The sequence below is a fragment of the Phocoena sinus genome, chromosome 6 (assembly GCF_008692025.1).
Source record: "Phocoena sinus isolate mPhoSin1 chromosome 6, mPhoSin1.pri, whole genome shotgun sequence".
Lineage (NCBI taxonomy): Eukaryota > Metazoa > Chordata > Mammalia > Artiodactyla > Phocoenidae > Phocoena > Phocoena sinus.
The window spans coordinates 6022660-6036979 of record NC_045768.1 but is presented as its reverse complement, the minus strand read 5'-3'; the positions used below and the strand labels follow the sequence as shown (position 1 = coordinate 6036979).

Here is a 14320-nt window from a genome sequence, read left to right as displayed (position 1 = left end):
CTTGGTCTGGAGTCAGGCAGAAGGCACTGAGGAAAGCAGGCCACGGAGGCTTCGGGCCTCGCTGGTGACTGGCCGCACACAGAGGCGGTGGCAGGGGTCCAGCTGTGGCTTCCCATTTGCTAACTGTGCAGCTCCAGTAGGTATTTACTGAGCACCTGCGGTGGGCCCTGCAGCTTTGGGGTGAGCTAGAAGACGGGGTCCCTGCCCTGACGGACCCTGTGGTGCACTCACTGGCCCAGGCATCATACAGGCTACAGGCACAGCTGCGAGGCCCAGGCCAGGGACAGGGTGCTGTGAGTGTATCAACCGGTGTGTGGACTGGGGTCTTGGGTGGCCAGAGCGGGCTTCTCTAGGGGAGATGCACTGAAGCCAAGAAAAAAGGTGGGAAGGAGGAGGGGAAGGAGTGGGCCGGGCAAAAGAAATGCCGTGTGAAGGCCCTGAGCCAGGAGACTTAACAGCCCCCAGCCTCAGTTTCCCCATCTGTACAATGGGCATAATAATCCTCCCCTCCTGGGCCTGTTGGGACGATTTGGTGAAATGGTGCCTGGAAATCACATAGCTCCGTGCCCGGCTCTCAGTAGGTCCCTGTTATTCAGAATTGCAGATCAGTGGAAGGCAGACACTGGGGAAGACCCTTTCCCCCGCTTTGTGGGGGTCCCCAGAGACCATCTAGCCCCGTGGTTCTCCACTGGAGTGATTCTGCTCTGGGGGGATATTTGGCACTGTCTGGAGACACTTTGGGTTGTCATAACCTGGGGCGGGGGTGCTCCTGGCATCTAGCAGGTGGAGGCCAGGGATGCCGCTAAACCACCGGACAGACCCCCATGACCAAGAATCATCTGACCCCAAATGTCAGTGGCGTGGGTGGAAAAACCCTGATCGAGTCTAAGTCACTTATTTACCAGCAGGGAAACTGGGGGGCATTGCAGGGAAGGGGTTTTCTCGGGCCCCTCTCACAGTGAGACAGGATGGGCCAGGTCTGGAGCGCAGGGCAGGCCCCAGAGTAGGTTTCCAGGTAGCAGCGTGTCTGAAGGAGAGACGGGGTGAGGGCGGGGAGAGGGAGAGGCCCAGGCCTGTTGGAACCTGAGCCTGGGTCAGGGATGGGGCTGCAGTCACGTACCTCTCTCAGTCATCCTGGGATAGAATTCTTGGGCAGGAACTCGGTTATTTTTAAAATTTTCATTTATTTTCTTTTAACGTTGAGGCAGCTACTATATTTTGAGCAAGAAAGTGGCATAAGCAAGTGTGTGTCCCCCTAACGTGCCAGCTCGTCCCCCACGGCGCCCCACCGCCCCCCAGCTTCCCCCGTGTTTGGGAGAAAAGCATCTTTTCTCTGCCCAATCCTGTCATCCACTGTCACCCCTCTGCACAAGGCAGGCATGGCCTCGCCTGGTATCTGCTTAAAGTCCAAAACTTGTCCAGATGGCGCAGCTAAATGGCTGCATCTGGGGAGATGAAATTCGTTCGGTCAGAGCTGAAGGCACCAGCTGACACAGGGCCACTGACCACTGATCCTGAATCAGAGAAAATGAACGGATTTGCCCAGATTTCCACAGGTGCTTCCATGTACGAACAAGTTCTGTAGCCACTTCCATTAAAATGTATTCTGATCCAACAGTCTTGCAGACGAAAGCTCACCTAGCCTCAAGTCTACAACACAAAAGCAAGGAGAAAATGACAGATTTTCTGCTGCCATCACATCTGGAACCTTCACAAGGGGGGCCGGGGTGCACGAGGCCCCAGGGCACCGCTAGGCTGTCTGCTCCAGCAATTCCAGGTTCTGCCTCTGGGCCTCGAAGTTTGTCAGCCGGCCGGTTGTATGCCGTCCACACCGGGTCTCCCACAGACAGCCGCATGGCCTTCTCGTATTTCTTCCCGTCCGGTGTGAAACGGTGGTAAATCCCGGCAGGGAGAATGATCGTGTCTCTTTTCTCCATGATGGTTCGGATCCACCTGTCCTCTTTATCTCTCACGTCAAAGTACCCACTGCCATCCAAGATGACGCGAATCTTGTCATCCAGGTGTAAATGCTCCTTGTAAATCATCTTGATCTTTTCTTCGTAATTTTGTAGTCTGTCTCCGCCTATGGTTATTATGTCCATCCAGGAGTAGATTCTCTCTTTTCGGATCTTTTCTAATTCTGGATCAGAATTGTAAAGGACCGCGAGCCTGCGCAGCTGCTCCAGGCCGACCGGGCGCACAGGCTCCGCGTGGTGGAGCCACGGCGAGTTGTCAGCCGAGTCGTCCATGTACCAGGCCTGCGCCGTGGCGGGGCCGGGGTCACCGCCGCCTGGCCCCAGACCTGCTCTGCGACCTGCTCAGGCTGGTCGCAAGAGCTCTGTTATTAAGCCGCAGCTCCCTTGGGTGCCTGCCGTGGGGTGTGGGTGGGGGTGTGTGCCTGGGTGAGTGTCCTGGCTCGGCCCACCACGGGGGCTGGGCTGCACCTCGGAATCGGACCATGGCAGGAAGTCCTGGCCTCAGAGCTGTGAGGACCTGAAGGGCAAATTTGGGGCCTGGGGCAAGTGGGGCATCTGGGACAGACCTCCTCCTCTCTGCTTCAGCGAGACAGGGTGCCCCCCATCTTCTGATGACGAACGATGGATGCGGTTATGCATTGTTTGGGGAGCAGGCTCTTGGCTTTCCATGGGGCTGGGGCCAGTGCAGCCTGGCGAAGAGGGAGCCTGGGAGGCAGGAGTCCCGGGTGTGAGTCCTGTTTCTGCTGCTAACTTGCTGTGTGACCTTGGGCCGGTCTCTCTCCCTCTCTGGGCCTCAGTTCCCCATCAGTCCACAGAGGGGTGGGCATATATCTGTGGTGCTCTGACCATCTGCACGGAGTTCTCAGGTTCTGACCACGGTGCCTGGGGCTTAGGAAGAAGACGCCTGACACCTGGCCTCTCCCTCTCTCTGTGTGTTCATTAGTTCATTCAGCTCATTCATTGAGTTCACTGGACGTTTACTGAGCCCCTGTTACGTGCCAGGTGTCAGGGCACCGGGGGGTGGAGGACACAGCCTGGTGGCAAACATGACACAGCGTGGTTCACGCTGCGCTGGGGTCGTTCAAGGGGTGGGGGAGCAGGTGAACGGGCACAGGGACCTGCAGGCCCAAAGGCCTGGCGGCTGGATGGCATGGCAAGCTCTAGAAAGTGCGGCAGGGTGTGGAATATGGGCGGCGGCGTGGGGCGGTGAGGGTGTGTGGCCAGAGGAGGCGGGGCCGTCAGGCTGGAGCAAACCCTCATCCATTGGGCCCCCGACGGGGTGGGCCTGCTGCTAATGGCACCAAGGGAGCTGGGGCCCCACAGTGACAGTGACAGTCTCTGCAGGGGAAACCAGATAGTCCCCCGGAGGCTCCCCACCGAGGCCAGCCTGCCTGTACCCACCTGCACTGTCTTCCCTCCTAGGAGCCGGGCGCCCGCGGGGGCCGGGCCTCGAGACGTCCCTGGGCGCCTTTTGTTCTCCCTTTATTGTTTTTAATAATCTTTTCAAATTACTCAGGTGACACACAGCCATTGTGGGGAAATGGGAGGCTCTGGGGGACACGAGGGGAAGCGATGGCCCCCCCTCTGGCCTCCAGAGCCGGCTGTGCCCCCCTGTGGTCATCACGGTCTGGCGCCGGGCCTGTTCCCTCCTCCTGCCCAGGGACCCGTCCTGCCCAGGGGCCTGGGGTTACGGACCAGATCTTGGCTCTGAAACGCTCCTCTCTGGCTCTGCGTCCTGGCCCAGATGTGAAGGTTTGAGTCTGGAACACCCAGCTGGGAAGGAGGCTTCAAGGGGAGGGACCCGGAGGGGCCGAGTCCCTTTCTGGTACCTGCTGTGAGAGGGGCCCTGACCTCTGTGCCTCAGTGCCTTCATCTGGGAAATGGGGATCACTGAACCCACTGAGCAGGGCTGAGTGGCGACTGCAGGAGGAACCGCCCACGAAGGCTTAGGCCAGTGCCGGGCACGGGGCTGTTGTCAGAGGTGCAGGTGGTGCAAGATGGGGCAGCGATCCTGGTTACTGGGCCGGGCCCGCCTCCCTGGGCCTCTGGCCCCTCGAGGTGCCCCAGGGGGTGGGTGGGGAGGCACGCACAGGCCCAGCCAGTTTTTACAGCCATGCTTGCTGGGGGCACTGCGGGAGGGTGGGTGCCTACGGCAGCGCAACGCCACGCCCCTCTCCATCTCCCAGCCTCGCCCTCGCCCTCGCCCCCAAGGAACCGCTGACATGTTAGCAAGAGTCTTGTCTTGCTTTCTTTCTGACATCTGACCTTGATCACTTAGGCCTCAGAATTCCCAAGGCTCCCTACTTCCGGTGCCCTGCGTGTCCCTTCACCCAGCCTGGGCCCCTTAGCTTGTTCTCTGATGGGTGGAGGGACAGTGGCTTCTCCACCTGCTCTCTGTGTATACGGCCCTCAGTCACGGCGCCACCAGCAACTTTCCCGGGATGTGACGGGAGAATGGCCCTGGGTAGACCAGAGAACAGTGGGGCTGGTGGGGGAGGGGACGTCTTCAGTGAGCCCGTGTCTCTGAGCATCTGGCCCCATCAGTGGTTACTCTGAACCCCACCTCGGCTCCAGTCTGGGCTGCAAGGACTTGCAGATCTCCCCGTCTCAAAGCCTCAGCCTCCTCATCTTTAAAATGGGCTTGGGACTTCCCTGGCGGTCCAGTGGTTAGGACTCCGCACTTTCACTGCTGGGGCCCAGGTTCCATCCCTGGTCGGGGAGCTAAGATCCCACAAGCCACGTGGCCAAAAAGGGCTTCATCATAGTACATTGCTCATAGGGCTGTTATGGGCGTTCCAGGAGAATCAGGTTTGCAAAGTTCCCAGCAGACAGTGGTCCAGCAGAGGTAGCAGCTGGTACCTGATAATAGCTGACCCCTCTCTCTAGCCCCCCTTTGTGCTGGGAATCCTCAGGGGAATGTGTGTCCTGGTTGGAGTTGCCAAGCTACACGCGGGAGCCAACTTACGAATTGATTTAAAAGAACACATTGAGGCTTCCCTGGTGGCGCAGTGGTTGAGAGTCCGCCTGCGGATGCAGGGGACACGGGTTTGTGCCCCGGTCCGGGAAGATCCCACATGCCATGGAGCGGCTGGGCCCGTGAGCCATGGCTGCTGAACCTGCGTGTCCGGAGCCTGTGCTCCGCAACGGGAGAGGCCACAACAGTGAGAAGCCCGTGTACAGAAAAGAAAATAAAAAATAAAAAAATAAAAGAACACATTGAGGTCATGATACTAAAGATCATGCCGTTGCTTATTTTTTACGTCCAGCCCTGTGCCAAGTATGCTACGTCATCACCTCACGCAGTCCCCACAAGATGGGTGTGATAGCTGTCCCTGTTGACAGATGAGGAGAGTCAGGCTCAGAGAGGTGAAGGCACCTGCCTGAGGATGCAGCTAGCAAATGGCAGGACTGGGATTTGGGCTGCAAAGCCATGTTGCCATCAGCTGGCCGGGTATCTGGAGGGTCCCTGGGCACTGGGAATGCAGGGTGGACAGGTCCAGTTGGAAACCACCAGGATTCCCTCCGAGCTTGCTGGGCGGCTCCTGTGTCGTTTACACAGTTCTCTGGGAACAGAGGCAGGGGAGCGGGTGTGTGCACACTGTGGGGTGCAGGCATGTGGGAGGAGCCAGCTGCCGGCCCCATATGGTGGCTCTGCCCACCAGCGCCACCAGCACCACCAGCCTGCCTGGCTCCGGGAGGGGCTCAGTGGAGAGGGTCGGGGAGCGGGGAGTACTTTGTGCGAGAGCGGGACTTCCGGGAGGTCGTTCATGCAAGTTTTGTTTTAATCACCTGTGTGGAGCAGGGGGCCGAGTGGCCAAGTGACTCTTATCCCTTTGGGACAGATGAGGCTAAGAGAGGTGTGGCCACCTGTCCCAGGTCACACAGCTAGCGAGAGGCAGAGGTGGGATGAGCCCATGCCTGTGGAGTCCAGGTCTGTGCTCACAACCCCGTGTGGCACTGTCTCCCTGGACAGGGACTCACAGGCTTCCAGGGCGCTGGGCAGGAGCTCCCAGCAGGTGGGTGATGCTGGAGTCTCCTTCACCCTCTCTCACCTGGCCTCTACCTCCAGGTACAAAGGCTTCATCAAGGACTGCCCCAGTGGGCAGCTGGACGCAGCGGGCTTCCAGAAGATCTACAAGCAGTTCTTCCCGTTTGGAGACCCCACCAAGTTCGCCACATTTGTTTTCAACGTCTTTGATGAAAACAAGGTGAGCTGGGAATTGACAGGGCCTGTGCCAGCCTGGAGTCCCCTCCCTCCTGCGGCAGCCTGCGCAGCTCCACACCCACGCTGTCCTGCTGATGTTGCATTCCAGAGAAGGAACACAGACGTGTGCGCTCACACACACACACACACATATACACACGAACGCACGCACATGCGTGCACACCCACACGTGCTTACACACAGATGCACACACAAACATACATGCACTCCTTGTACACAAATGCATGCACGTATATACATTGCAGGAGCTCACCCACGCACAAGGAACCCACAGAGATCCATGTATGCACACACATACCATGCACACAGACATACACGTATACACACGTGCACACGTATGTATACCGTGACCCTTTTCTTACAAGCACAAAATGTAGATGCCGCCAGGGATAATAACAGGATTTATAATCACAACTGACATTTACTGAACGTTTACTACGTTCTTTATGTGGATTTTATTTTTTAAATAGGTTTATTTATTTATTTATTTTATTCTTGGCTGCGTCGGGTCTTCGTTGCTGCAAGCGGGCTTTGTCTAGTTGCGGCGAGTGGGGGCTACTCTTCGTTGCTGTGCGCGGGCTTCTCATTGCGGTGGCTTCTCTTGTTGCGCAGCACGGGCTCTAGGCGTGTGGGCTTCAGTAGTTGTGTCACACTGGCTCGGTAGTTGTGGCTCCCGGGCTCTGGGGAGCAGACTCAGTCGTTGTGGTGCACGGGCTTAGTTGCTATGTGGATTATTTTTAGTGAGACCTTACAACCTGTAGGGATGCCTTTTAATTGCCCCCATTTTGCAGATGAGGAAACTGAGAATCATATAATATGGGATCTTTTGTGCCTGGCTTCTTTCACTGAGCATCGTGTTTTCAAGGCTTATCCGTGTTGCAGCGTGTCCCTTCCTGGTGACGGCCACCCTGACAGTTGGCGTATCCACCACTGGGGCATCTGCAGTCCTCCAGACTCTGTGCCATGCTGGCATATTTCCTGGCTCACTTGTATTCAAGGTGGACGTACTGTAACTTGTTTCCACGCTCCATGCTGTAGGGCACTCGGATTTTTTCTGCTCTGTCACGCCCTGGCTTTCTCCGCAGGTGGCCTCAGCTGACGATCACACTGCCTGGCCCTGGGAAGAGCTCTGGCCTCTCCGGACCTCAGTTTCCTTATTTGCAAAATAAATAGGATTGAACAGTCCAGAGCCCCACCTTTTTCTAAAGCCCCTGAGCCTGTGGTTCAAGGCCGAGGAGAAAGGGGTTTCGGGGTGACTCCTGCCCAGAGGGTCTTGTGTGCTGGTGGGCCCTCTTCCTCCCACCAGATGTGGAGTGTCAGGCTCCCCCTTTGGCCTCACCCTTTTCCCTGTCCCTCCTGCCTGGATTTTCCCTCTTTTTTTTTTGGCCACACCACGCAGCACGTGAGATCTTTGTTCCCCAACCGGGGATCAAACCCGTGCCCCCTGCATTGGGAGCGCAGAGTCTTAACCACTGGACTGCCAGGGAAGTCCTCTTTTCCCATTTCTAATCCTCCCCTCTCCCCATCCCCTTCCTTCTTGTCACCCTCATTCCTTCACTCCCGCACTCTCCATTTGGGTGTCTGGTACCTGCTGCCGCCCATCACCACCTGCCCAAGGTGCAGCCTGACCAGGTGACTCAGCGCTAACTGAGGCCCACCCCCACTCCCCTCTCTCCTGCAGGATGGGCGGATTGAGTTCTCTGAGTTCATCCAGGCGCTGTCGGTGACCTCGAGGGGAACCCTGGATGAGAAGCTGCGGTGTAAGTCCTGCCCCCTGGGCTCTATGGGGCGGCCACTGGGCGGTCCCAGGCGGGAGGGAGGCCAACTACCTGGGCGAGGTCATCTGTCTGGGGCTGAGAGTGGCACAGATGTCCTGCCCTTCCAGGTCAGAGGCAGTTTCTTGGAGGAGGCCAGGCAGGAGGAACGTGTCTTCCTTAGACGTGTGGACAGATGGGGCGGGAGCAAAGGGGCATCTGAGCAGGTGCAGACATGGGACCTCGGACAGGACAGCGTGGAGTTAAAAGACCTGGTTCCAGGGCTGGATCCACTACTTAGGAGGCTGTTTTGATGACTGATCTCATTCATTCACTTATTTACTGATTCACCCAACAGATGTTGACCAAACATGGCCACGTGTCAGTGCTGAGCAGAGGCCAGGACCCACGGGTGCATCAGATAGACGGGCACCTGCCCTCGCGGCTGTCAGTCTAGCTCAGGGACCTTATCCAAAAGATCCCAGAAAGCTGCAGGCGAGGCAGGAAGAGGGAAGAGAGGAACTGACCCTGTTCTGAGACGGGAGCTGAGCTGGGAAGGGTGAAGGTGCCAGGGAGGGAGGAGGGAAGAGGGTTCCAGGCAAGGGAAACAGCATGTGCGAGGCCCTGAGGAGGGATGAGAGAAGGATTCAGAGGGGAGAGTGCACAGGCTCCTGCTGCTGCGAGAGGGGATCTGGAGAGAAGATGAAAACAGCTGGGCCAGAGCTCACTTCCCACTGAGACACTTTCACTGCTTTGCATCAGCACCGAGAAAGCGCGGCAGTTTCTTTTTCTTTCTCTTTTTAGGAATAAAAGAGGATTTTATTTATGCAGAAGCTCCTGCCCTCCCCCCAAGGGCATATTATTTTATTTTCTAAGTTGATCCCAGCAGGATACAGTGTAATTGTGGAAAGGAAGTGGGCCGAAAGGAGGCAGAGGTGGGGGCATGGGGAAGGACAGGGGGGCCTTTAGGGCTCCTCCTGGGGTCCCCTCCCTCCCACAGCTCCAGCTCCAGCCTCAGCTTTCGCAGATTCAGTGCCCCCTCCATTTTTTTTTTTTTTTTTTTTTTTACGGTACGCGGGCCCCTCACCGCCGTGGCCTCTCCCGTTACGGAGCACAGGCTCCGGACGCGCAGGCTCAGCGGCCATGGCTCACGGGCCCAGCCGCTCCATGGCATGTGGGATCCACCCGGACGGGGGCACGAACCCGCATCCCTTGCATTGGCAGGAGGACTCTCAACCACTGCGCCACCGGGGAAGCCCCCCCACCCCGCTCCTTTTTTTTTTTTTTTTTTTGCGGTACGCGGGCCTCTCACTGTTGTGGCCTCTCCCGTTGTGGAGCACAGGCTCCGGACGCTCAGGCTCAGCGGCCATGGCTCACGGGCCCAGCCGCTCCGCGGCATGTGGGATCCTCCCGGACCGGGGCACGAACCCGTGTCCCCTGCATCGGCAGGCGGACTCTCAACCACTGCGCCACCAGGGAAGCCCCCCCCGCTCCTTTTTATATTTAGTTTTTTTTTTAATAACCCTAGTTGAAACGGCGCATGTGTTTCTGTCGTGCGTGCGCGTGCGCGTGTCCCGTCTGTTTTGATGTAAATATTCATTGATTGGATGAGTAATGGGGCTGTGGTGCAGCGCGGGGGGGCGGGGAGCTGCACCCCCTTCCCCGGGCCGGGGGTCACTCTGCCCTGGCTGGTTGACCGCAGGGGCCTTCAAGCTCTACGACTTGGATAACGATGGCTACATCACCAGGAACGAGATGCTGGATATAGTGGATGCCATTTACCAGATGGTGGTGAGAGGCCCGGGTCCTATGGGGTAGGGGGAGGCAGTAGGGGCATCAAATTTAGTGACTGGGACTGTCCCAGAGGAGGCACCCCCGTGGGACTGCTCTCCTGACCGGGGCAAGCGTTGGTCAGGTAAGGGTCACTGCCTGGGGCCGCTTAGCACATCTCCAGCTGGGCTGGCAGATGGGGGCTCGGGTGGGTGCGAGGTTCTGGAGCAGAATTACAGATGGCGGGGGACATTGCAGGGAGTGGGAGGCAGAGGGGGTCCTCATCTGGAACCTGCCCAGGTCTGGGGGCATATTTTTGGGAAAAGGGCCCAAAGCCCAGAGTGCCAGGAGCCAGCCCCCACCTTGTCTGTCCCTGGCAGGGGAACACCGTGGAACTCCCCGAGGAGGAGAACACCCCCGAGAAGCGGGTGGACCGAATCTTCGCCATGATGGACAAGGTGAGACCCCTCCCGTAGGTGCCACTGACCACCTACGGGCCTGGCTCGAGGCAGGCAGCACACCTGGTGTGACGTCCACTGGTCCGGTTGGCAGCCGTCCCCTTCAGACATCCAGGGTTTTAAGTAAATTTGTCCAACACTTTCTCTTTGATCAACTAAGATTCTTTATTTATTTTTAAAAATTAATTAATTAATCTATTTTTGGCTGCGTTGGGTCTTTGTTGCTGTGCGCGGGCTTTTCTCTAGTTGTGGCGAGAGCGGAGGCTGCTCTTCGTTGTGGTGTGTGGGCTTCTCATTGCAGTGGCTTCTCTTGTTGCGGAGCATGGGCTCTAGGCGCGCAGGCTTCAGTAGTTGTGGCACGCGGGCTCAGTAGTTGTGGCTCGCGGGCTCTAGAGCGCAGGCTCAGTCGTTGTGGCGCACGGGCTTAGTTGCTCCGCGGCATGTGGGATCTTCCCAGACCAGGGATCGAACCCATGTCCCCAGCATTGGCAGGCGGATTCTTTTTTTTGCGGTACGTGGGCCTCTCACTGTTGCGGCCTCTCCCGTTGCGGGGCACAGGCTCCGGACGCGCAGTCTCAGTGGCCATGGCTCACGGGCCCAGCCGCTCCGCGGCATGTGGGATCTTCCCAGACTGGGGCACGAACCCGTGTCCCCTGCATCGGCAGGCGGACTCTCAACCACTGTGCCACCAGGGAAGCCCTGGCAGGCGGATTCTTAACCACTGCGCCACCAGGGAAGTCCCAAGATTCTTAACCTTTTAAATTTTTTGCCATGGACAAGAAATGTGGGCATTCTGGAGAAGTTGTCTGTGGACTTCTCAGAGTAATGGTTTTAAGTGCATCAGATAAAATCCACAGGATTAAGAAGGAAGCTATTTTGGAATGCAGCTATCAAAAGTTTTTTTAAAAGAATATGTGATGTGGTATATGAGCTTCTTTATGAACACATCGGATGATGAGTTACAGTGGTTTAACCACCCCACAATTTCAAACCGATGATATGTACAGGTGATGCCTACAGCAACCGTGGAGTGTTATAAAAATGCCTCGATCCCCACAGTTGACAAAGCCACAGGTACTGCTGGTTCTGTGGGAGATCGTTACCTAGATTCATTATGGAAGGAAGAGCTAAATTTCAGTTATAAGTTAGTGAAAAGAAAGACCTCATTTTTTCCCATTTTAGTTCACAGGCCTGCTGAATTCTGTTCTCAGACCCCAGGTTAAGAAACCCTTCTTTAGGGCTTCCCTGGTGGCACAGTGGTTGAGAGTCCGCCTGCCGCTCAGGGGACATGGGTTCGTGCCCCGGTCCGGGAAGATCCCACATGCCGCGGAGCAGCTGGGCCCGTGAGCCATGGCTGCTGGGCCTGCGCATCCGGAGCCTGTGCTCCGCAACGGGAGAGGCCACAACGGTGAGAGGCCTGCGTACCGAAAAAAAAAAAAAAAGAAACCCTTCTTTATACCAAACTTTTTTTTAAACTGGAAATAACTTTGTTTTAAACTGGAATTTGATATCAGGGTGGTAAGGAAACCCACTATTGCTTGCCTTCAATAAAAGAATTCAAATGAACAGTGACCTTGGGCTTATTATTACATTCTGGCTAGGTACAGGTGCCTGCCCTGAAAGCTTTGAGCCTGAGGCCTTACTGCCTTAATTTAAAAAAGTGAGATCGTATGTCAGAGAGGCAGTAAAGACAGAGGCTCAGACCACGCTGGGCAGACCACGCTGGGCTGCTGATAATAATCTGATGTGTCCATAGAGTAAGGCAGAGAATACTAACTTCTCGCAGGGTGGTTCAGTGTTATTTAACACCAAGGTGTTAAATCCCCCCCACCCCCAATTCAGACATCCCTTATTTTGGGAAGCGAAGTCCACGCTGTAGTCAGACTGGGTGTAAATCTGGCTTCCCCAGTTAGCAGCCAGGGGGCCCTGGATAGCTGACTGAGCCTCGGCATCCTCACCGGTGAAATGGTGATAAGAGCAGCCCCTCTTTGGCTAAACAATACGCTGCTAAATAACCAAGAGATCCCTGAAGAAATCAACGAGGGAATAAAAAAATACCTAGAGACAAATGGCAATGAAAACACAACGACCCAAAACCTATGGGATGCAGCAAAAGCACTTCTAAGAGGGAAGTTTATAGCAATATAATCCTACCTCAAGAAACAAGAAAAATCTCAGATAAACAATCTAACCTTACACCTAAAGGAGCCAGAGAAAGCAGAGCAGCCCCTCTTCTTAGAGCGGCTGTGAGGACCCCATGAGACCAAGCGCACGCGTAACATGAACGGGGCCCACAGTAGACGACCCTCAAGGTCTGCCTGCGGAGCTTGTGGAAACCTCGTCACCATCTCTCTCTCTGGGTGCAGGCTGTGGGTGGCTTCCAAGGCCTTTTTCTTTTGCTCTCACGGGTTTCCTTGCAAGATGCTCCAGGGGAAGGGATTCTGGCCCAAACCATTTGCTTCTGCAAGAGACCCACTAAAGCCCCTTTACGTGGGCTCCGTCCAGCCTCCTTGTAGGTCTCCCGGGGGATGGCTTAAATGCCCTCCCAAGAGCGACCCCAGAGAAATGCATCAGGCTCTCAGCCCTGTGGGATTAACACCCTCTGTGGGGATGAACAGCAGTGAGGATGATAACTGTGGAGTTATCGGGTGCTTCCGGTCTGCCGAACACTTTACACAGCTTGAGCTCAAGGAGTGCTCACCTCAGTGCCCTGAAGAAGCCGTTCAATTCTTTCCAGTATCCAGATGAGGAAACAAGGGCCCAGAGAGGTGGGTCGTGTGCCCAAGGTCACCCAGCCAGGAAGTGCCTGCGTCTGTCTATGCCTGACCCCTCCCACCTAATGAGCTGCTTTGCCTTCCTCCTGACTTAACTGTGGAAGCTCTTTTGGAAGCAGCCCTGGGCTGGGCTTGGGGAGGGAGTGTCCAGGGCCCAGGGCAGAGGCCCCTGTCCTGGGAGGTTGGTTGTCCCCTCACCTTCACCCTCCTCTCTCTGCTTGCAGAATGCCGACGGGAAGCTGACGCTGCAGGAGTTCCAGGAAGGATCCAAGGCTGACCCATCCATCGTGCAGGCGCTGTCCCTCTACGACGGGCTGGTATAGTCCAAGGCCCAGAGCTGAGGTTAGTGGAGGGGGACTTGGGGCCTGGGGTGGGGGAAAGGGGGCAAACCCAGCCTCAGGACACTTGGGGTTGGCAGATAAGTACCTGAGTTTCCCGGGGGGGAATCAGGGTCTGCCCAGTTGGAGCATAGCTAGTAAGGGAGGCCTAGGAGGCAGGGCCTTCACGTCAGCCAGGGCTCCTCTATTTTTGTCATTTGTATATACCCACATTCAGCCTGAGAGTTGACTTGAATAGAAGTTTCCCTGGGTTGAAAACACTTTGAAAATACCAGTTCTCAGCCAGGGCCAGGGGCCTGGGAGAACAGGAGTCTCTCATCTTTTCTCCGTTGGGGTGGCTGAAGACCTCAGCTTCTGCTCTCTTGATCAATAGCTCCAACGTGGTTTCTTTTTTTGCCCAGATTTCCGTTAAGTGCAGGATGATGGCCCACAGAGGCCTCTGTTGCTGGCAGAGAACTGATTCCCATGGTCCTGTCCAGCTACGAACACTTTTTTTTTTTTAACATCTTTATTAGAGTATAATTGCTTTACAATGGTGTGTTAGTTTCTGCTGTATAACAAAGTGAATCAGCTATACATATACATATGTCCCCATATCTCCTCCCTCTTGCATCTCCCTCCCTCCCACCCTCCCTATCCCATCCCTCTAGGTGGTCACAAAGCACCGAGCTGATCTCCCTGTGCTATGCGGCTGCTTCCCACTAGCTATCTGTTTTACATTTGGTAGTGTATATATGTCCATGCCGCTCTCTCACTCTGTCACAGCTTACCCTTCCCCCTCCCCATATCCTCAAGTCCATTCTCTAGTAGGTCTGCATCTTTATTCCTGTCTTGCCCCTAGGTTCTTCTGACCATTGTTTTACAAACACTCTTGTATGTGTCTCCTGGTGGACGGATGATGCATCCTCTTGATACAGATCTAAGAGAATTGCTGGGACATAGAATGTGTGTATATTTAGCTTTAGTAGATACTTCCAGAAGTTTTCCAACACGGCTGTACCATCCCCGACTCCCACATCCTTGCC

General features: G+C 55.9%; 2 protein-coding genes across 2 annotated transcripts in view; one reads left to right on the top strand and one right to left on the bottom strand.

The window, feature by feature from the left end:
• Positions 1 to 14320, top strand: part of NCS1 (neuronal calcium sensor 1) — a 61417-nt gene that overhangs the window by 30637 nt on the left and 16460 nt on the right. Inside the window, exons 3-7 of the mRNA XM_032635892.1 lie at positions 6046 to 6184; positions 7883 to 7961; positions 9658 to 9746; positions 10106 to 10183; positions 13182 to 13299. Of these exons, the coding sequence (XP_032491783.1) occupies positions 6046 to 6184; positions 7883 to 7961; positions 9658 to 9746; positions 10106 to 10183; positions 13182 to 13280 (484 nt within the window). The 3' untranslated portion in view covers positions 13281 to 13299. The remainder of the gene's footprint in view (positions 1 to 6045; positions 6185 to 7882; positions 7962 to 9657; positions 9747 to 10105; positions 10184 to 13181; positions 13300 to 14320) is intronic.
• On the bottom strand, positions 1751 to 2615 carry LOC116755203 (1,2-dihydroxy-3-keto-5-methylthiopentene dioxygenase-like). Its single transcript, XM_032634251.1, is given in 3 exon segments — positions 1751 to 1801; positions 1803 to 2314; positions 2543 to 2615. Coding segments are annotated over 3 exon segments (636 nt in total).